General features: G+C 41.5%; 1 protein-coding gene across 1 annotated transcript in view; it reads left to right on the plus strand.

The window, feature by feature from the left end:
* Positions 1-24,368, plus strand: part of LOC140453953 (dynein axonemal heavy chain 8-like) — a 1,210,036-nt gene that overhangs the window by 300,642 nt on the left and 885,026 nt on the right. The window contains exon 18 of the mRNA XM_072548830.1: positions 2,050-2,185. Coding sequence (XP_072404931.1) covers positions 2,050-2,185 — 136 coding nt within the window. The remainder of the gene's footprint in view (positions 1-2,049; positions 2,186-24,368) is intronic.

Here is a 24,368-nt window from a genome sequence, read left to right on the forward strand (position 1 = left end):
ATGACATTGCATAGGAAATGACATCACTAATCCAAGAAAACCTAGACACATAAATTGACAGCAGGTCATAACACCAATGCTTCACCAAAGGCTCACTGATGCTGTTACCTAGTATGGTGATGAAATGTCTGAAAATGAACCTTACAGCTCTGTCAGCAAACTTACATTCACAAATAGGTCTATCTGGGTGAGTGTTGGGGTGGATTCTGTTGACGTTCTCAAAAGAAAGCTGGACGTATATTTGAAAATGATGAACTTGATTGGCTACAGAGATTGGGCTGGAGAATGGGACTAGTTGGGTAGCTCATTCAGGACCGGTTCAGCTACTTTGGGTCAAGTGACCTCCTCCTAAAGTGTAAAATTCTCAATGATTCAAAGTAATAAAGTAATAAATGATAGTATAGTGAAATAGAGCCTTTGTGCATTTGCACTGAGATTACTCTGTGCAGTTTAGTCTCCTCATGTAAGGAAGGATATACTTCTGTTAGAGAGATTCAAGAAATGTTTTCTAGGTTGATTCCTGCAGTGAAAGGTGTATATTATGAGTAGAGTTTAGGAGTATTAAACTTATATTCCACAGAATTCATTTAAAAAGCTAATCTATTTAAAATAAATGATATTCTTAAAAATCTTGACAGGATGAATGGTTGAAGGATGTTACCTTTGGCTGGGAAAACAAGGTCACATGGTTGTAATAAGAAGTTGGTCATTTTAGCTGAGATGAGGAACAATTTTTTCACAAAATGTGTTGTCATTCGTTGGAATTAGAATGTGAATGCAGAATTATTGACATAAATCATAGCATTAAAGAAACTAAGAGATATTGAGGCATAGTGAAAAGATGGAATTAAGGTAGAATAGACTTGTTCATACTGAATGGTGGAATATGCTCAAGCAGCCAATTGCTTAACTGTTGTTGAGCTAGCCACATCAATATTATGATAACAAGAATTTGGATATTCTGTGGCATCTTACCTTCTGACTTCCTAAATCCTTTCCAGGATATACCTGTGTCTACTGGAATACTCTCTAATTATAGATGTAATATTCAAAAAGTTTAACTGTCTCAGACAATTAAAAATTAGTATTGACTTGATTGACATTCAATTAAGCAACTTAATCATTCGCTTCCTTGATCACATCATGAATTAAATATATATCAGTTAAAATTCACATTTCAGAATCCAACAAGATTTCTTCAACAACTTGTCCCAAACCCCAGCCTCTATGATCTTCTGAATGAAAGTAGCAGCTTCAGTCAAATACCAGCATATCTAGGGTCCTCTCCAAATGACTCACTATCCTAATATATATGCTAGACAGTCATTATAGTCAGATCTAAAATCTTGTACTCCTTACGTAACAGCACTGTGGAAGCGGTGGTCACCTGCATTTTTGGAATAATTAACCATTAGCAGCACTTTTTAACTCGACCAGTAACACCTACTAACCCATGAATACAGAAATTTTAAAAAATACAGCCAACACAGAGAAAGACATGACAGTCAGACTGGAAAGGGAATGTCTGTTATGACTGGAAGCCAGCAGTCATTAAATACTAAAATGAATCATAGTGCAATGCAAAAGTGGCTTGTAATGAGACAAGTATGAACACAAAAAATATTCCAGATGAGTCATGAATAACAATATATCGCTAGCATCTAATATCTGAAAACACGGAAGCAATGATTATGCTTTGAAATTGTTATTGAGCCTGCTCTCAACCTTCTGTTGAATTTCACTGAAATTATATGCCATGTAACTGGGAACTAAGGGTTATCCTTGTCACTGATCACATTATTTTACAAAGTGATAACTCAGTGTGTTTCTGATCTGCTTTTGGTCTTATCGTTGTAAAAAATATTTAAGACAATCTTTGAGAATGTTCTCATTATGCATTATACATTGATTTCAGCATGAATGTTATTTTTATTATTTTAATGACAAATGAGGGGTATAGCAAGCTCGTGATTGCAAATATTACTTCTTGGATAAAAAGTGAAAGAATGCTTTCAACTCTTACCTTCTAAGTATTTGTTTTTGTTCCAGAAAAATTCTGACATCCTAAGAAGTTCACATGGCATCTCCATTGTACATACATACAACAAAATTGCTTATGTATTGGTGAAGTTTGAAGTATTACATCACAAGGCATGGGCAAAAGAAATTTCAACTCTACAATACTGTAAGTACATAATTCCTTTGAAGAAAACCATTCTACTATACTATGGTCAATTGTGAGACAGACTTTACAGGTGAGCAGTTATGGTGCTCGGGCTTCATGCACTAGGAAAGCATACTGAGAATGTGGCAGTGAAGGTTAATACATGTGACTTTCCATTCATTAAAATTTCTGAAATCTGTGCAGCCAGCATTCAGTCTTTTTAATACAAATACTTCATCCTAAGGCAGAAGTGGGTACTGCAGATGTTGGAGATTAGAGTCAAGATTAGAGTGGTGCTGGAAAAGCACAACAGGTCAGGCAGCGTACGAGGAACAGGAAAATCGACGTTTCGTGCAAAAGCCCTTCATCAGGAATGAGGCTGGGAACCTTGGGGTGGAGAGATAAATGTGAGGGGGTGGAGCTGGGGAGAAGGTAGCTGAGAGTGCAGTAGGTGGATGGAGGTGGGGCTGAAGGTGATAGATCGGAGAAGAGGGTGGAGCAGATAGGTGGGAAGGAAGATTAATTGGTAAAGTATGGGGAGGGGAAATGAGGAAACTGGGACTCTCCAACCCCGTGGCATCAATGTGGACTTCACCAGTTTCCTCATTTCCCCTCTCCCCACTTTACCCCAGTTCAAACCTTCCAGCTCAGCACTGTCTTTATGACCTGTCCCACCTGTCAATCTTCCTGATAAAGGGCTTTTGCCCGAAACGCGATTCTCTTGCTCCTCGGATGCTGCCTGAGCTGCTGTGCTTTTCCAGCACCACCCTAATCTTGACTTTATGCTAAGGTTCATGTTTTTATTTTGCAACTGTTTTGTGGAGAAGCACAGTTGAGTTCTAATTCTCCAAACATGGTAAAATATGGCTTTAGGTCAGAACCTACCTGCACTTTTTGTGCTTGATGGACCATGTGAAATCCAATGTGACGTCCTAATTTTTATAACTTATTCAAGTTTCTTATTCAAGGTTTTGAGGAGGGAACACCTATTATGGGAGTGCAGGTTCATTGTACCCTGAAGGTTACTGCACAGGTGGATAGAGTGGTCAAGAAGGCATATAGTATGCTTGCCTTCATTGGACGGGGTATTGAGTATAAGAGCTGGCAAGTCATGTTAAAATTGTACAAGACATTGGTTCTGTGTACAGTTCTGGTCGCCACATTACCAAAAGGATATGGATGCTTTGGAGAGGGTGCAGAGAAGGTTTACGAGGATGTTGCCTGGTAGGGAAGGTGCTAGCTATGAAGAGAGGTTGCGTAGGTTAAGGTTTATTTTCATTAGAAAAAAGGAGATTGAGGCTTACAAAATCATGAAGGGTATAGACAGGGTGGATAGAGACAAGCTTTTTCCCAGGGTGTCAATAACTAAAGATCATGCTTTCAAGGTGAGAGGTGGAAAGTTTAAGGGGATACACGCGGCAAGTACTTCACACAGAGGGTGGTGGGCGTTTCGAATGCATTGCCAGCAGAGGTGGTAGACGCAGGCACAGTAGATTCATTTAAGATGCGTCTGGACAGATGCATGAGTAGGTGGGGAGCAGGGGGATACAAATGCTTAGGAATTGACCAACAGGTTGAGACAGTACATTTGGATCAACTCAGGCTTAGAGGGCCAAAGGGCCTGTTCCTAGGCTGTAAATTTTCTTTGTTCTTTGTGCTTGCCACTTGTCAAATTGGTGAAGTCTTCTGACATTTGAGCATGGACTGCTTTAGTATTGAAGGCATCAGGGATGATGCTGAGCGTAATGCAATCTTCAGCAAAAATCTTCACTCTGACTTTATGATGGAGGGAAGTTCATTGATGAAGCAGCTGAAGAATTTGACTAGGAAGCAACTCTAAGAAACTCCTACACAGATGTCCTGGAACTGAGATGACGGATCTCCAACAACCATAATCATCTTCCCACGTGCCAGGCGTGCCTCCGACCATTGGAGAATTTTCCCATTCATTCCCATTGACACCAATTTTGATAGGTCTCCTTGATGCCACCCTTGGTCAAAGGCCATCTTGAAACTGTTTCTTCTGGAAAACATCCCTGCATGCTCCAGATTACTATCTTCTCTCACTGTACAATTCAGCATTAGAAAACCACTCATCTCACCACATTGTCTTGCCTACTCTGAGACCAAGTCAGAAGTCACACAACACTCGGTTAAAGTCCAACAGGTTTATTTAAAATCACAAGCTTTTGGAGCACTGCTCCTTCATCAGAAGAAGTGTTCTGAGAGTTTGTGATTTTAGAAGAAGTATTCTGAGAGTTTGTGATTTTAAACCTTTTGGACTATAACCTGGTGTCATGTGACTTCTGACTGTCCACTACAGTCCGACTGGCATCTCCACACCATGGCTCAGTCAGGCGTTTGGTAAAGTTCCCCATGCTAGGCTATTGCACAAAATATGGAGGCATGTGATTGAGGGTGATTTAACGGTTTGGATAGGAAATTGGCTCGTTGAAAGAAGACAGAGGGTGCTGGTTAATGGGAAATGTTCATCTAGGAGTTCAGTCACGCGTGGTGTACTGCAGCATTCTGTTTTGGGGCCACTGCTATTTGTCATTTTTATAAATGATCTAGTTGAGGGTGTAGAAAGGTGGGTTAGTAAATTTGCAGATGACACTAAGGTCGGTGGAGTTGTGCTTAGTGCTGTAGGATATTGCAGCTTATAGAGGGACATATATAAGCTGCAGACCTGGGCTGAGAGATGGGTGGCAAATTGAGTTTAATGTGGAAAAGTATGAGATAATTCACTTTGGAAGGAGTAACAGAAATACAGAGTATTGGGTTGATGGTAATATTCTTGGTAGTGTAGAAGAGCAGAGATCTTGGTGTCCGTATATATGATCCCTGAAAATTGCCAGCCAGGTTGATAGGGTTGTTAAGAAGGCATATGGTGTGTCAGCTTTTATTGGCAGAGGAATTGAATTTCAGAGCCACAAGGTCATGCTGCTGCACTCGGAGTATTGCGTACAGTTCTGGTCACCATAATGTAGGAAGGATGTGCAAGGTTTGGAAAGGGTTTAGAGGAGATTTATGAGGGTATTGCCTGTTATGGATGGAAGATGTTTGAGGAAATGCTAAGGACTTGAGGCTGTTTTCATTAGAGAGAAAGACGTTGGGAGGTGACATAATTGAGACATAAGATAATCAGTGGGTTTGATAGGGTGGACAGTGAGAGCCTTTTTCCTCAATTGTGTTGGCTAGCAAAAGGGGACATAGCTATAAATTGAGGGGTGATAGATATAGGACAGATGTCAGAGAGTAGTAGGAGCATGGAACGCACTGCCTGCAACAGTAGTAGACATAAGTTTTAAGGGCATTTAAAAGGGTACATATGGATGAAAACAGAATAGTGTGAGATTGATAGGCTTCAGATTGGCACAACATCAAAGACTGAAGGGTTTGTATTGAACTATAATGTTCTATGTTCTTTGTTCTGTGGCTACTCTTGGACCAACTCAGCTACCACTGTGCTAACATGGGCACATGTACCGTATGGTACTTTACATTATTTTCTTCGCGTACACCAACTTTAACCTTGTGTTACAGATTGCCAGCTTCTCTTTCAGCCAAATTGCTTTCTTAGCTTATAAATTCTTTTTTACTCAGCTATGGTCTGCCAGCCTCTGTGGCTTGCAGTGCATTCTTGGTACACAACGTCTTCAAAGCTCACTTACAGGCAAGCAGCCTCTGTTGTTTAGCTTGCTTCTTTGGACAGAGGGAGAGGCAGGGAGCTTGTGATACTGTGGAGCTTTAAATAATTAATCTACCACTCAGGTAGGGAGTGGACTTGACACTGCATCACACAATCTGTATTTTGCAACTGCAGCATGTGTCAGCTTATTTGGCTAGCACCTCGCATGTAGTTCAAACAAATAGCTATTTGTGAAAGTCAAAGTAGAACAGTCTTTCTTAGGTTAGAACATAGAAAAGTACAGCACAGAACAGGCCCTTTGGCCCACAATGTTGTGTCGAGGATTATTCCTAATCTAAAATAAAGTAACCTAACCTACGTACCCCTCAATTCACTGCTGTCCATGTACATGTCCAGCAGTCACTTAAATGTCCCTAATGACTCTGTTTCCACCACCACCGTTGGCAATGAATTCCATGCATTCACAATCTACCTCTGATGTCTCCTCCATACCTTCCTCCTAATATCTTAAACTATGACCCGTCATGCCAGTCAATCCTACCCTGGGGAAAGGTCTCTGAATATTGACTCTATCCATGACTCTCATTACCTTATATACCTCGATCAGGTCACCTCTCTTCATCCTTCTCTCCAGCGAGAAAAGTTCGAGCTTAGTCAACCTCTCTTCGTAAGGCAAGCCCTCCATCCAGGCAGCATCCTGGTAAAGATCCTTTGCACCCTCTCCAAAGCCTCCGTGCCTCTCCTATAATAGTGTAACCAGCACTGGATACAATATTCCAAATATGGTCTCACCGAGTCTTGTAGAGCTGCAGCAAAACCTCGCAGCTCTTAGACTCGATCCCCCGTTCATGAAAGCCAAAACACCAGATGCTTTCTTAACAACCCTATCCACTTTTTAGATTAGATTAGATTACTTACAGTGTGGAAACAGGCTCTTCGGCCCAACAAGTCCACACCGACCCACCGAAGCGCAACCCACCCAGACCCATTCCCCTTCATTTACCCCTTCACCTAACACTACGGGCAATTTCGCATGGCCAATTCACCTAACCTGCACATTTTTGTACTGTGGGAGGAAACCGGAGTACCCGGAGGAAACCTACGCAGATACGGGGAGAATGTGCAAACTCCATACAGTCAGTCGCCTGAAGCGGGAATTGAACCCTGGTCTCTAGCGCTGTGAGGCAGCAGTGCTAACCATTGTGCCACCATGCTGCCCACTTAGGTGGCAACTTTGAAGGATCTATGCATTTGAACACCAAGATCCCTTTGTTCCTCCACACTGCTAAGAAAGCTATCTTTAACCCTATATTCAGTACTCGAGTTCAGAAATTCGAGTTCAAATGCATCACTTCGCATTTATCCAGGTTGAACTCCATCTTCCATTTCTCAACCCAGCTCTGCATCCTATCTATGTCATGCTGCAGCCTGCATTACCCCTCATTACTGTCAATAGCACCTCCAACCTTTGTGTCATTTGCAAATTTACTAACCCACCCTTCAACCTCCTCATTCAAGTCATTTATAAAAACTACAAAGACCAGAGGCCCAAGAACAGAGCCCTACGGGACACCACTCACCACTAACCTCCAGGCAGAATACTTTTCATCGACAACCACTCTCTGCCTTCTGTCAGCTAACCAATTCTGAATCCAGGCAGCCAAATCTCCCTGTATCCAATACCTCCTGACTTTATGAATGAGCCTACCATGGGGAACCTTCTCAAATGCCTTGCTGAAGTCCATATACATCATATCCACTGCTCGACCTTTATTGACTTGTCTCATCACCTCCTCAAAGAACTCAATAAGATTTGTGAGGCATGACCTGCCCCTCACAAAGCCATGCTGACTGCCTTTAATCATGCTATGCTTTTCCAGATAGTCATAAATCCTATCCCTCAGAATTCTTTCCAAAACTTTGCTGACCACAGACGTAAGACTGACTGGTCTGTAATTGCCAGGGATTTCCCTACTACCATTCTTGAAAAAAGGAACAACATTCTCCTCCCTCCAAGCCTCCAGTATGACTCCCATGGAGAGTGAGGAAGCAAAGATCTTCGCCAGCGGCTTAGCAATCTCCTTTCTCACTTCTCGGAGCAACCTAGGATAACACTTGTCTGGCCCTGGGGACATATCATTCTTAATGTTTGCGAAAATTTCATCAACTTCATCAATCTTGATCTGTTCAAGCCTGTTTCCCAGCTCCTCGAAGTTCTCATTCACAACAAGGTCCCTTTCCTTAGTGAAAACTGAAGCAAAAAACTAATTTGGAGCTTCCGCTATCTGCTCAGACTCCACACACAAGTTCCCAATGCTATCCCTGATCGGCGTTACCTTCTCCCTTGAAGGGAATCCTTTGTCACAGAGCACCTCCACTTCATTCAAGGGGTTCGCCTTTTTCGGTCCAGGATATTGGTCAAGGTCAGTCAGGGACTTGGTCCAATAAGAGTCCATATCCATGTTCTTGCAGTCCAGGGATTAGACCATGGTCAGTCTTGCAGGTCTTGTGCGAGGTGTCTAAAGATTGCAGGTTGTTCATAAAATAATTGTCATACAGAATGGAAACAAGTCCTTCATTCTAACTTGCCCACACTGACTAGGTTTCTTAAAATGAACTGCCTTCATTTGACCCATATCCCTCTAAACCCGAAACAAGGTCATTCAGGGATATTATGTCAAGTTAGTCTGAGGAATGGACCTCTGTTATAGGGATTTGGTTTTGCTTGACTTTTCAGGGGCAGTCTTGTGAGATGTCAGTAACTGATGTCAATGGATAGGCTTCATTGTACTAGATCTCTGAGAGAACAGTCAAATTAAATCAAAGTCAATGCCAGATATTAGGTAAGATGTCAGAATGAATGGAAGGGAACTAGGCACTCTGAAAGGAATTCAAACAGATCACAGTGACTCTGATTTTTACATGGGGAGTTTGATGTCCTACAGGCCAGGAGAACTTCCAAAGGTAAGAGGTAGACACATTAATAATTGTTTAAGTGTGTTCAACAAGCATGATAGGCTAAATGATTATAGGAGCTATAGGGACAGCAACAGAAAATAAAGAATAGGAGAAAATAATCATGCATTACACGTGGAACCAGTAAGTCATTAATGTAGCGTTGAAACTTCACCACATTTCATCAAAAGTAACTGCAAAATAAGTTCTCAAAATGGCAGTGACCATATACAAAATGGATCGAGTAAGTTACTGATTTTGTTTTGATAGTTGAGTGAAAATCTTTCATTTTGTTGCAGTTTTGGAGTAATTACACTAAATATGTTTGGACTGAAATTGCCACCTGTTCAATTTGCATTTCATCTGTAGGTCATTCATTATCCAAAACTAATGAAAAATTATGGCTTCAGACATTCATGAGTTCATGAATTGCCTTCTTTCGATAAAAGCTAAACAGGTATTGTTGGAGAAAAAAAATTAAAAGTCTAAATATGGTGGATGCTATGCGAGTAATCTTCCAGGAATCCTTACATTCTGGATATGTCCCAGAAAACTGGAAAACTGCCAGTGAAACTTTTTTTTTAAAAAAAGGAGACAAATAATGGGTAACAATAGGCCGGTTAACTTAATGTCTGCTATCAAGAAATTTGTAGTTATTATAAAGGATGTAACAACAGAGCACTTAGAAATGCATTAAATGATCACGTAGAGTTAGCATGGCTTCATGAAGAGACAGTCACATTTGTTAAGAATTGTTGGACCCCTTAAACCTGTGTTAACTCAACATTCCATATTTGAAATTTCATGTGTAGAATGAGATCTCTTCTGTTCACATTGGTAACTAGCCTTCTGCAAATGTAAACCAATCTCTATATAAAAACAGAGAAGAGGTCATAAAAATCATCAAGGTCCTAACTCACGTCAAAGATGTAATGGCATTGCCCTGCCCCATTGTCAATGTAGTAATAATCTTTAGATCCGTGAAGGACTGAAAACTAACCTCCAGACATGGGTGGATAAAGGGATAATAGTCGTCTCTTGTCATCAGTGGCTGTCCCATGGCCATTCACCAAAAGGGGTTAGACAGCTGACTGACATTGCCTTGATGACCAGCCCCCAAAATAAGGTATTATTAACAGTGTCAGGAGGGGAGGGAGGGGAAAAAATATCCACGCAGATGAACCATACCACCTCCTTTCGGGGAAGACCAGAACTTCTTTTCCATCAAGAACAAAGATTATTAGAACTGAGACAATCACAAAAGGGCCACTGGGATGTGGGAGTGGCTGCCTCCACACCATTCTACAGAACCGTTTTGGGATTGGTAAAGATTTCTCATCTCTCATAGTATGTATATTTCCTTTCTTTGCCTAATTAACTTATGAACCCCAACAAAACTGCTGCTTCTCAATAAATTATCAGATGCCTACCTGAGGTAACTGAGATCATGTACCTTCAAAAGAGGATACAGTGAATGTAATATTTGGATTTTCAGAGGGCATTCGATAAGGTATTAAGCATTACATTACTTAATAATAATCTATTGTGTTAGAGATTGTATCTGAGCATTAATTGAGGATTGTTGACCTAATAGAACACTGGGTGTTGAGATAGTGAGGGGCAGGGGGAGCGCATTTTCAAGCTGACAATCAATAACACTAGAATGCTACAGGATTAGTGCTAGGCCACGTAATTTACAATATATTTCAATGACTTGGATGGGAAAGCTAATGTACTAAAGGCATGAATGTGAATGACATAAAAATAGGTAGAAGTGGTGAGGATGACACAAAGAGTCTATAGAGAATTGCAGACAGGTTAAATTAATGGGCAAAAACTGACAGAATATAATTTGGAAAAATGTGACGTTGTGCATTTTGGTCAGAAGAGCTAAATATTATTTAATTGGAGAAACACTGTAGGAAGCTACAGTATTGAGGTATTTGGGAATCTTTGCATAAATCTCAAAAACGTTAGCATCCAAGTTCTGCAAAACGAAGGGAAGGCAAATGGATTGTTAGCCTTTACTTCAAAGATAATAGGATGTAAAAATAATGATGTCTTGTTAGAACTATACCATGTACTTGTGAGACCATAGTTTGAATACCATAAACAGTTTTGTGTCTTTATCTAAGCAAAGATCTGCAGGCATTGGACATTGGGCTTATCCTGGGTATTTAATGTTGTGAGGAGAGGTTGAACATGTTGGACCTGTACTCACTGTAGTTTAGAAGATTGAAAGGCAATTCTGCAGTCCTCATTTCTCCCATACAAGATTCTTAGGCGACTTGGCTCAGTAGATGCAGAAAGGTTGTTTCCTCTTGTAGGAGAGTAAGACTACGGAAGATCTGAGAAGAGGGGATCATCTTTTTAAGACAGAAATTAGGAAGAATTTCATATCTCTGATTCTAGTGAGTTTGTAGAACTTGTAACTGCAGAGGACTGTCAGGACTGAGTCATTAAGTATATTGTTATGAAGTTGAAGGCATGTACTGTACTATTTTTTAATAGATATTTTTATTAGAAATTTAACATTTTTACAAGTTTACAAAAATAAACAAAACTCTCAAATACAAACATTGACATACAATTAAATCAAATATACAATAGCCAAAATTTAACAAAAAAAAAGTACCGAAAAAGAAAAAAAAACAAAACTCAACTGTCTACTAATCTAACCTACAGCTAACCAGAGTGTATATTTAAGTCTCTTACATGCTCGGAATGTGTTAACATCAAATGTAATAAAACCCGTATTCATGCGGGATTCCTCTCCTAAGGGGCCCCGGACCAGCCAGGTTTGCAATCTCAATTAAATAAAAGCCCTTGTTAGGATAACCAAAATATCTGTATTTATGTACTTCAAGAAGGGCTGCCATATTTTATAAAATAATTCGGTCTTTCGGTGCACCATATTTGTAAGGAAGTCAAGGGGAATACATTCCATAATTAATCTGTGCCAATTTGAAAGTCCAGGGGGGCCCTCAGCCACCCAGTTCACCAAAATATATTTCCTTGCACAGAAAGAGAGAATAGAAAATAGTCTCTTCCCATACATGTCCAGGGAGGGAAAGTTCGAAAAGCCCAAAAGGAGAGATACAGGGTCCACTTTAATTTCCGTTCCTAAAATTTCTGTCAGGGTACTTGCTACTTTAGTCCAATATCGACGGATCTTATGACAGGTCCATAGGCAATGTACAAGAGTGCCCACCTCTATTTTACATTTGGGATACATTGGAGATGCTCCTGCCTTAAATTTTGCCAATCGAACCGGTGCTATATGGGCCCTATGAAGTATCTTCAGCTGGATAGCCTGGGTTCTGTTACAGATAGTAATTCTTCTAGCGTTTTCCCAAATATTCCATGTTTCTATAGAGGTTTCTAATCCCAAATCCTGATCCCATGTTTTAAGCAGATTGTCCATATCTCCCGATACTTCATCATGTAGTAAATGATAAATAGTACTGACGGAAGATACCCCCACTGGTCGTAGGACACTACATTCTCTATCTGATTTATAAAGACTATCTAATAACGTAGTCTTCTTCTGTATATAGTCTCGAATTTGGAAGTATCGAAAGAGGTCTCCATTAGGTAATCCGAATTTCTGACGCAGCTGTTCAAAAGACATCAGGACCCCATCCTTCAATAGGTCCCCTAGACATGAGGTACCCCTGGATCTCCAGAGTTTAAAAGTGGCATCTGTAAACCCCGGTTAGAATCCCCATGCTCCCACTATCGGCCCATAGGGGGATGTTTTATGTGAATTACCCTCATTTTGCCGTATTATATTCCAAGCCTTAATTGTGTTTAGTATTACAGGGTTTTTACAGTGATCTGTAATGATTTTCCTCTTGTCTGAAAATAAAAGGTTAATAAGTGGGTATTTTACTTGAGAGGCCTCGATATCCAACCAGATTGATTGTGGATCAGACAAGACCCAATCAGCTATGTAACTTAATAGGGAACTTAACTGATATTTCCTAAAATCTGGGAAGTCCAATCCTCCCCTTGCCTGTGGAAGCTGTAGCTTCTTCAGCTTAATGAGGGGCCGTCTATGATTCCAGATAAAGGAACCCAGCCAGCCATATAATTTACGTAGATCCATCCTCGGCAGCATCACCGGAAGCATTCTCATAGAATATAGGAGACGGGGCAGGACATTCATTTTAATTAGTGCTATTCTACCCAACCAGGAAATTGGAAGGTCTCCCCATCGCTGGAGGTCCTGCCTTATCCTTTCCAGTAAATGCACAAAATTAGCCTTATACAACTGACCAAATACTGGGGTAATAAAAATGCCTAAATATAAGAAGCCCTCCAGGAACCAACGAAAGGGAAAAAGGGATCCGTCCACTAAGTGGGGTGTCATAGCAAGGCCACCCATTGGCCTAGCCTCCAATTTTGAGAAATTAATTTTATATCCTGAGAATGCACTAAATGTATTAATAACTTGGATTAGGCGAGGTATGGACATCAGAGGATTACTGAGGAATAGAAGAACATCATCTGCATAAAGGGTAATTTTATGTTTACCTGTACCAATCCTCAGGGCCGTTATATTAGGATCAGCCCGTATAGCTTCTGCTAGTGGTTCAATTATTCGCGTAAATAACAATGGCGAGAGAGGGCATCCCTGACGGCAGCCCCTACCCACACTGAAGCTATCTGAACCTAATCTATTGGTAACCACAACTGCTTTGGGATCACTATACAATGTTGAGATCCATTTGGTAAACACCTGTCCAACCGCCAAACCTTTCCAATGTGTAAAACAAATATGACCATTCAACCCTATCAAATGCCTTTTCCACGTCTAACGAAACTACTACCCCTGATGACAGGCTTGAATCATATTCAAAACCCTTCTAATATTATTGGATGATCTACAGCCCTTAATAAACCCCGTCTGATCCTCCTTTATAATATGTGGCAGTACCCTTTCTAGTCTCAATGCTAACGTTTAGAAAGGATTTTAAAATCTACATTTAGCAAGAATATTGGTCTGTATGACGTACAATCTTCTGGATCCTTCCCTTTTTTAAGGATAAGAGAGATATTTGCCTCATTCAGTGAAGGCAGGAGACAGCCCTGACTATATGCATAGTTATACATGTCCATAAGTGGACCAGCCAATATTTCTGTAAATTCTTTATAGAATTCAGCTTGAAAACCATCTGGGCCCGGTGCCTTACTGCTCTGAAGTTGCCTAATTGCATCAAGTATTTCTTGGACTGTTAGAGGAGCATTTAGGACTGCTACCTGTTCTGGAGTTAGGCCCGGAAAGGTCACATTTTTTAAAAATGACTGCATCCTCCTAGTCCTATCTTCACAATCCTGCGATTTATATAACTCAGAATAAAATTCTCTAAAGATCACATTAATCTTTTTATGATCATGAGTCAAAATACCCGTACTTTCCTTGATAGATGTAATAGTCTGAGGGGCCTTTTTTTTCTTTGCAAGAAATGCTAAATATCTACCCGGTTTGTCGCCATATTCATATAACCTTTGTTTTGCAAATAATATTTCCCTCTTAGCCGTTTGAGTAAGCGTAGTGTTTAGAGCTGTCCTAAGAGCCGTAATCCTTTGCAATTTAATAATAGACGGTCTATCAGTGTATGCTGTTTCAGCTGCTTTTAAGCGAGCTTCAAGCAGACGCTGTTGTTCTCCCTTCAATTTTTTCTGGATCGCTGAGTAGGAGATGATCAACCCTCACGTATAAGCTTTGATGGTCTCCCACATCATTGATGGGTTGCTAGCCGTACCTGAATTAATTTCTAAAAAAGTTTTAAATTCTTGAGAGAAGTACTTTACAAATTTACTATCTTTCATTAGGAAGGGGTCCATACGCCAATGCCGAGGGGATGTCCCATTGTTCCTCGCCTTAGTTTCCATATATACAGCAGCATGGTCGGAAATTGTTATACTACCTATTTTACAGGATGATATGGAATTTTAAAAAATCGAGGGGGCAAAAAACATATCAATTCTGGTATGACATTTATGTGGATTGGAGTAGAAAGAAATATCTCTCCCCTGTGGATGAAGACATCTCCATACATCTACTAATCCTAATTCTTTGTTCAGATCCACCACTTGTCTAGATCTGGGAGATACTCCTGCAGTACTCTTGGGAATCCTATCTATTTCCGGATTCATAATACAATTAAAGTCTCCCGCTATAATTGTATGATGGGCACCAAAAGCCATCAATTTTGAAATGGCTTCCATTATAAATTTAAAGGGGTGTGCCAGGGGGCAGTACAAATTTAAAATTCCATATTCCTCTCCATTGATACGGGCTTTATTCAGAATATATCGTCCAGATTCGTCTTTTATCTGATTTAGGATTTTGAAAGGGAAATTCTTCCGAACAAGAATAACAACTCCCCTGCTTTTTGAGCTAAAAGAAGAAAAAAAGGCCTGATCAAATCCACCCTGTCGTAGTTTCAAGTGTTCTTGATCCGGCAGGTGTATCTCCTGTAGGAGAGTTATATCAATTCTTTCTTTCTTAAGATTTGATAATATTTTCTTCCTTTTGACTGGCGAATTATTCCTCTTGACATTCCAGGTGCACCACTTAACCGACTGATCAAACATAATCATCTGGGCAAATCCGAGACACCTCGGGAGGGGAAACCCTATCCAGAACATCCCGAGCATAGAGTATATAAAATTTACAAAAATAAAGGCTCTCTAATACACTCACAACAGTATAATTAAAAAGCTATTTCTAAATAATAAAAAAATATAAAATGTATCTCAGTGGAGATTTCCCCCCTTGTTCCCAGGGGGTGTCACTTCCTTTCCAAAAGTCCATCATATCCTCTCCCAACCAATGCCCCACCCTTGACCCAGGCGCTCCTCAATAAAATGAGGAGAATTCAGATATAATACAAAGCTAGAGTTAACAGTGAGCACCCTACCCCCACCCATACCAACACCTAGATATATTTGGTAATGTTAATACCATATATAAACATATAACTATAAAATTACAACCTCAACAAATAATAATTAAATATAATAATACAAAATAACAAGGGAGAAACAACCCCGCTCCTAAAGACAGAGGTAAAATAGAATAAGGTAACCACCTCCCCCCATCAACATTAACCAAACCCTCTGGCTTATATATATATACACACACACACATACATACATACCCACATATATACATAAAATAATAAAAGAAAACAACCCCAAGGGGGGGTGGAGAAAATCAAATCCCTCTCCCCACCCCCCATGATAATATTAAAAAGTAAGGTAAGAAAAAAAGGTGGGGGGGATATAAACCAAAGCGGGGGGAAAGGCAAACCAACATCCATTATCTCTTACAGTTTATCTAAGAGAGTCCAAGAATTCCTTAGCCTTTTCTGGGGATCCGAAGTTATACACGGATCCTTCATGGTTAAAGCGTAGCGTCGCTGGGTAGCGTAAGGAGTACTGAATATTTAAGTCCCTTAAACACTTCTTCGCCTCATCGAATGCCTTCCTCTTTCGGACCAGAACTGGGGAAAAGTCCTGGAATAACATGATCTTGAATCCTTTAAAGATCATAGCTTGGGGGTCTTTTCCAAGATTTCTAGAAGCTTCTAGGAGTATCTGCCTCTCCCTATAGCTCTGCAGCCAGAACAGGACCGGGCGTGGACGCTGGTTCGAGCTGGGCCTGCATATTGCTACCCGGTAGGCCCATTCCACCCTTACCTGGCCTGATCCAGCTTCCAAATTTAAAAGCTGTGGCAGCCACTGCTCAAGGAACGCTGTAAACTGGCCTTCCTCTTCCCGTTCGGGAAGGCCCAGCAAACGAATATTTTTTTCCATCAATATGATTCTCTAAGGTCCGGACTCGCTGTTCGAGAGGAGCACTATAGACTCAGACTTGCTGGGTCGCCGCCATCTTGGATCCCTGTACTGTACTTTTAAGATAGAATGCTGTTTTGAACTGAGAGCTTACAAGCAGCCAAATATATAACAAGATGGCAATCCCAGATTGTCCTGGAAAATTGAAATCAAGTAACATTTGGCTATGAAATGAATACCTGAGCTTTGGTTGCTGTTTTGACAACAATTCAAATTTAACTAATTGTGCCCCAGGAGATGAAAACCCAATTGTGTTTGAATTTATTGTTTTTCCAATATTGAACCAATGAGACAATCTGATGTTGGGAGATATAAGAATGTGGACATTTTGAAAATTAATCAGGGAGCAACTGCCGTAGAGAGAAACTCGTGAAGAGCTAATTGCCTACTTAACATCTTGCCCAAATAAATTATAAAACGGTCTATCCAAAGTACCTTTTCGTGTGAAACATGCTCACAGTAAAAGAAAAAGAAGGCAACCCCATTAGATCAGCAACCAGAAAAGTGAAGACACAGACGAAGACAGAGACTGCGTGGTTTTGAAATTAAGTTGATGTAACTTTTATAAGTGTCTTATTGGAACAGCGTATTGTTATGGAGTTGAAAGCAGATGGTAAGCAGTTAAGGGAAATGAGGACTTAAATTTGTGAATTGTTTTTGTTTAATGTTCACTTTTCAGAGTTCTCCATCACCTTTATTTTAACAGATTGTGAGCTTTTCTGGATGCTTGGTTTAATTAACAGAAGAGGTTAATCTCCATATCCTAACGGTTGGGGGCTCAGCATCAGAGATTTGCACAGATTTGGACAGGTTTAGACATCAGGGATTTGGACAGATTTGAACCAATTTGGGGTACGAAAGATTCCAGCAGATTTAAACACTTGGCAATGAGTCTCCTAGATCTTTAAATAAAAATTAGGTCAGAAAATTTATTCAATTTCGGTTACTTGTGATTGGTTAAATTAAACATGAGAGAACTGGCTCTTAAGATTGCTGAACAGGTTCTCGGGTTTGAAGTTGCTTCCCAAATTTGCCAAGAAAGTTTAGAAAGACAAAGGAAGGATATACTTTTAGAATTAGTAAGTGGGTTGGAATTGGGTTTAACCAGGGTCAGAAGGAAAGTTGAAGTTGTAATGGGGTTGGTCTCAGGTGTATCAGAGAAACAGACAAGTGCAGTAGAGTTAGAAAAACTTAAATTGCAATTGAGGCAAATACAGTTAGAAGATAAAGAAAGGAAAAGAAGAGCCTTGTAGGAAGATAAAGAAAGGGACAGCAGGTGCTTAGCTGAGCAAAAATAAAGAGAGAAGGAAAGAGAAAGAGAGAGAACATTTGAACTTCAGAACATTGAACAGTATAGCGCAGAACAGGCCCTTTGGCCCTTGATGTTGCGCTGACCTATGAACTAATCTAAGCCCATCACCCTACACTATCCCATCATCATCCATAAGCTTATCCAAGGATTGTTTAAATCTCCATAATGTGGCTGAGTTAACTACATTGGCAGGCAGGGCATTCCATGCACTTACCACTCTCTGAGTGAAGAACCTGCCTCTAACATCTGATTTAAATCTATCACCACTCAATTTGCAGCTATGTCCCCTCGTACAAGCAGATGTCATCGTCCTGGGAAAAAGACTCTCACTGTCCACCCTATCTAATCCTCTGATCTAAAATAGGATTCTTGGCAGTGTGGAGAAACAGAGGGATCTTGGTGTTCAAGTGCATAGATCCCTCAAAGTTGCCACTGAAGTGGATAGGGTTGTTCAGAAAGCATATGGTGTTTTGGCTTTCATGAACTGAGGATCAAGTTTAAGAGCTATGAGGTTTTGCTACAGCTCTACAAGACCCTGGTGAGACCACACTTGGGATATTGTGTCCAGTTCTGGTCACCCTACTGTAGGAAAGATACAGAGGCTTTGGAGAGGGTGCAAAGAAGGTTTACCAGGATGCTGCAAGCTCACCGACCTTATTCCTGATACTTCTGGCCTTGAAGTCGACACACCTCAAACCAGCTTGTTATCTGTCAGCACATTCCTGTGACTGTGAAATCCTGTCCATACCCTCCCTACTCTCATCCTCCTCTGCACTCTCATGTTCCCATCTCCCTGTTGAGCATAGAACATAGAACAGTACAGCACAGAACAGGCCCTTCAGCCCACGATGTTATGTCGACCACCGATCCTCATGTATGCACCCTCAAATTTCTGTGACCATATGCATGTCCAGTAGTCTCTTAAATGTCCCCAATGACCTTGCTTCCACAACTGCTGCTGGCAACACATTCCATGCTCTCACAACTCTCTGTGTAAAGAACCCGCCTCTGACATCCCCCCTATACTTTCCTCCAACCAGCTTAAAACTATGACCCCTTGTGTTAGTCATTTCTGCCCTGGGAAATGGTCTCTGGCTATCAACTCTATCTATGCCTAGTTTAAACCCACCTGAATAGCACCAGCAAATTTCTCACCCAGGATATTAGTCCCCCTCATGTTCAAGTGAAGACCATTTTCTTTGTGGAGGTCCCACCTTCCCCAGAATGAGCCCCAGTTATCTAGGACCCTGAAACCCTCCCTCCTGCACCATCCCTGCAACCATATGTTCAGCTGATATCTCTCCCTATTCCTTGCCTTTGATCAGATGGTTGATACATCAAGCAGCAGATAGATGATACAGCAGACATCTTCAGCTCCAATAAATTAAGAGTTACATCAAAAAGATAAACAACATTGGAATCAATGACATAGGAAGGGAAAAGGTTGAGATTCTGAAGGGAAATTACAGAGAGTTAGGCATGAATTTTAAAAGGAAGTCCTCAAGAGTAGTAGTATCTGGATTACTTCCAGTGCTATGAGCAAGTGAGGGCAGGAGTAGGAGGATAGAACAGATGACTGCATGGCTGAGGAGTTGGTATATGGGAGAGGGATTCACATTTATGGATCATTGGAATCTCTTTTGAGGTAGAAGTGACCTGTACAAGAAGAACGGGTTGCACCTAAATTGGAAGGAAACTAATATGCTGATAGGGAGCTTTGCTAGAGTTGCTTGGGAGGATTTAAACTAGTAAAGTTGGAGGGGTTAGGACCCAGGGAGATAGTGAGGAAAGAGATTAATCTGAGACTAATACAGTTGAGAACAGAAGCGAGTCAAACAGTTAGGGCAGGCAGGAACAAAGCAGAGAACAAGGTAGGGCTATTAAATTAAACTGTATTTATTTCAATGCAAGGGCCCTAACAGGGAAGTTAGATGAACTCAGAGCATGGTTAGGAACATAGGACTGGGATATCATAGCAATTACAGAAACATGGCTCAAGGATGGGCAGGACTGGCAACTTAATGTTCCAGGATACAAATGCTGCAGGAAGGACAGAAAGGGAGGCAGGAGAAGAGGGGGAGTGGCATTTTTGAAAAGGGATGGCGTTACAGCTGTACTGAGGGAGGATATTCCTGGAAATCCATCAAGAGAAGTTATTTGGGTGGAACTGAGAATTAAGGAAGGGGTGAACACCTTATTGGGATTGTATTACTGACCCCCTAATAGTCAGAGGGAAATTGAGAAACAAATTTGTTGAGGAGATCTTAGTTATTGATAAGAATAATAGGGTGGTTATGGTAGTTTAGGGTGGTTTCAAAGCATAGACTGGGACTGCCATAGTGTTAAGGGTTTAGATGGAGAGGAATTTGTTAAGAGTGTGCAAGAAAATGTTCTTAGTCAATATGTGAATGTACCTACCAGAGAAGGTGCAAAACTTGACCTACTCTTGGTAAATAATGCAAAGCAGGTGACTGAGGTATCAGTGGGGGAGCACTTTGGGGCCAGTGACCATAATTCTATTAGTTTTAAAATAATGACCAGACCTATAAGTTGAAGTTCTAAATTGAAGAAAGGCCAACTTTGATGGTAGTAGGCATAAACTTTCAAAAGCTGATTGAGGGCAAATGTTCATAGGTTATGGGACGGATGGGAAATGAGAAGCCTTCAGAAATGAGATAATGAGAATCCAGAGATAGTATATTCCTGTTAGGGTGAAAGGAAAGGCTCGTAGGTGGAGGGAATGCTGGATGACTAAAGAAATTAAGGGTTTGGTTAAGAAGAAGGAAGCATATGTCAGGTATAGGCAGAGCTGAAAATGTGTTGCTGGAAAAGCACAGCAGGTAAGGCAGCATCCAAGGAACAGGAGAATCGACGTTTTGGGCATGAGCCCTTCTTCAGGAATGAGGAAAGTGTGTCCAGCAGGCTAAGATAAAAGGTAGGGAGGAGGGACTTGGGGGAGGGGCGTTGGGAATGCGATAGGTGGAGGGAGGTCAAGGTGAGGGTGATAGGCCGGAGTGGGGTGGGGGCGGAGAGGTCAGGAAGAAGATTGCAGGTTAGGAAGGTGGTGCTGAGTTCGAGGGATTTGACTGAGACAAGGTGGGGGGAGGGGAAATGAGGAAACTGGAGAAATCTGAGTTCATCCCTTGTGGTTGGAGGGTTCCCGGGCGGAAGATGAAGCGCTCTTCCTCCCAACTGTCGTGTTGCCATGGTCTGGCGATGGAGGAGTCCAAGGACCTGCATATCCTTGGTGGAGTGGGAGGGGGAGTTGAAGTGTTGGACTACGGGGTGGTTGGGTTGGTTGGTCCGAGTATAGACAGTCAGGTATAGATCGAGTGAATCCTGAGAAGAGTATAAAGGCAGTAGGAGTATACTTAAGAGGGAAATCAGGAGGGCAAAAGGGGATATGAGATAATTTTGGCAAGTCAAGTTAAGGAGAATCCAAAGGGTTTTTACAAATATATTAAGGACAAAAGGGTAACTAGGGAGAGAATAGGGCCACTCAAAAATCAGAGTTGAAAAATGTGGTGCTGGAAAAATACAGCAAGCCAGGCAGCATCCGAGGAGCAGGAGAATCGACGTTTCGGGCATAAGCCCTTCTTCAGGAATGAGGCTGGTGTGCCAAGCGGGCTGAGATAAAAGGTAGGCGGGAGGAAATTTGGGGGAGGGGCACTGGGAATACAATAGGTGGAAGGAGGTGAGGGTGAGGGTGATAGACCAGAGAGGGAGTGGGGGCGGAGAGGTCAGGAAGAAGATTGCAGGTCAAGAGGGCGGTGCTGAGTCCAAAGGTGGGGGTAGGGGAAATGAGGAAGTTGGAGAAATCTACATTCATCCTGTGTTGTTGGAGGGTTCCGAGGCGGAAGATGAGGTGCTCTTCCACCAGGCGTCCTGTGGCCAGGGTCTGGCGATGGAGGAGGCCAAGGACCTGCATGTCATTGGTGCAGTGGGAGGGGGAGCTAAAGTGTTCAGCCACGGGGCGGTTGGGTTGGTTGGTGAGGGTGTTCCAGAAGTGTTCCCTGAAACGTTCTGCAAGTAGGCAGCCTGTTTCGCCAATGTAGAGGAGACCACATTGGGTGCAGCGGATACAGTAAATAATGTGTATGAAGGTGCAGGTGAATCTCAAAAATCAGCAAGGCATAAAGGTGGATAAATCCCTAGGACCTGATCAGAACTCTGGGGGAAGCTAGGGAAGTGATTGCTGGGCCTCTTGCTGCGATATTTGTATCATTGACAGTCACAGGTGAGGTGCCTGAAGACTGGAGGTTGGCTAACATGATGCCACTGTTTAAAAAGGGTGGTAAGGACAAGCCAGGGAAGTATAGACCAGTGAGCCTGAAGTCAGTGGTGGGCAAGTTGTTGAGGGAATCCTGAGTGACAGGATATACATGTATTTAGAAAGGCAAGGACTGATTAGGGATAGTCAACATGGCTTTGTGCATGGGAAGTCGTGTCTCACAAACTTGATTGAGTTTTTTGAAGAAGTAACAAAGAGGATTGATGAGGCCAGAGCGGTAGACGTGATCGATATGGACTTCAGTAAGGCGTTCGACAAGGTTCTCCATGGAAGACTGATTAGCAAGATTAGATCTCGTGGAATACAGGGAGAACTAGCCATTTGGATACAGACCTTATAGATGTTTATAAAATCACGAGGGGCATGGATAGGATAAATAGACAAAGTCTTTTCCCTGGGGTGGGGGAGTCCAGAACTAGAGGGTATAGGTTTATGGTGAGAGGGGAAAGATATAAAAGAGACCTAAGCGGGAACTTTTTCACGCTGAGGGTGGTACATATATGGAATGAGAAGCCAGAGGAAGTGGGGGAGGCTAGTACAATTTCAGCATTTAAAGACAGAGGGTGGTGGTGGAGGGTTGTTTTTCAGACTAGAGGCCTGTGACCAGTGGAGTGCCACAAAAATTGGTGCTGGGTCCACTACTTTTCATCATTTATATAAACGATTTGGATGTGAGCATAAGAGGTATAGCTAGGAAGTTTGCAGATGACACCAAAATTGGAAGTGTAGTGGACAGTGAAGATGGTTACTTCACATTACACAGGAATCTTGATCAGATGGTCAATGGGCTGAGAAGTGGCAAATTGAGTTTAATTCAGATAAACGTGAGGTGATGCATTTTGGGAAAGAAAATCTTAGCAGGGCTTATACACTTTAGGGTAAGGTCCCAGAGAGTGATGCTGAACAAAGAGACCTTGGAGTAAAGGTTCATAGCTCCTTGAAAGGAGAGTCTCAGGTAGATAGGATAGTGAAGAAGACGTTGGTATGCTTTCCTTTATGGGTCAGAGTGTTGAGTACACAAGTTGATGTGGCTGTACAGGACGTTGGTTAGGCCACTGTTGAAATATTGCGTGCAATTCTGGTCTCTTTCCTATCTGAAAGATGTTGTGAAACTTGAAAGGGTTCAGAAAAGATTTACAAGGATGTTGCCAGGGTTTAAGGATTTGAACTATAGGGAGAGGTTGAATAGGCTGGGGCTGTTTTCCCTGGAGCGTTGGAAGCTAAGGGGTGACCTTATAGATGTTTATAAAATCATGAGGGGTATGGATAGGATAAATAGACAAAGTCTTTTCCCTGGGGTGGGGGAGTTCAGAACTAGAGGGTATAGGTTTATGGTGAGAGGGGAAAGATATAAAAGAGACCTAAGCGGGAACTTTTTCACGCTGAGGGTGGTACATGTATGGAATGAGAAGCCAGAGGAAGTGGGGGAGGCTAGTACAATTTCAGCATTTAAAAGGCATCTGGATGGCTATATGAATAGGAAATGTTTAGAGGGATATGGACCAGGTGCTGGCAGGTGGGACGAGATTGGGCTAGGATACCTGGTCAGCATGGACAAGTTGGACCAAAGGGTCTGTTTCCATGCTGTACATCTCTATGACTCTATTTAAAGGACTTTTATTAAAAGCCATACACGGAAAAGGAATCCAAATGTATCCCTGAATTTTGTCCTGTTAAAAATTATCTCTTAATGAGGAAATGGAAACCATTGCATATTCAGGCAGATAAAAAATGGGCAGAAGTTCATCAAATTATTTTGCCAGTGGGATACTAAAAATGTTTGTTTGGCTTGGCACATGAGTTGCCACTGGGAGAGTGGGCAGTTATTTAATAGTGAGCAAAACTCAAGCTAAAATACAAAAACATTTTTACTGGTTTGGATTGCACAAGGATGTAGTTGAATTTTGCCAGACCTGTCATACATGTCAGGTAATTGGAAAACCACAGGCAGTGATAAAACCAGCATTCCTGCATTTGAGGAACGTTTTACAAAAGTCTTAATTGACCTCTACCTAAAGCAAAAAGTGAGTATCAGAATTTGTTAACAATAATGGATGTGTCCATTAGATTTGCCTAAAAGATACTGCCTCAGGCAAAAGGCTCTCAGGTTTTTCTTAAAAAAAACACG

This window comes from Chiloscyllium punctatum, chromosome 3 (assembly GCF_047496795.1).
Source record: "Chiloscyllium punctatum isolate Juve2018m chromosome 3, sChiPun1.3, whole genome shotgun sequence".
In the NCBI taxonomy this organism is placed as follows: Eukaryota; Metazoa; Chordata; class Chondrichthyes; order Orectolobiformes; family Hemiscylliidae; genus Chiloscyllium; species Chiloscyllium punctatum.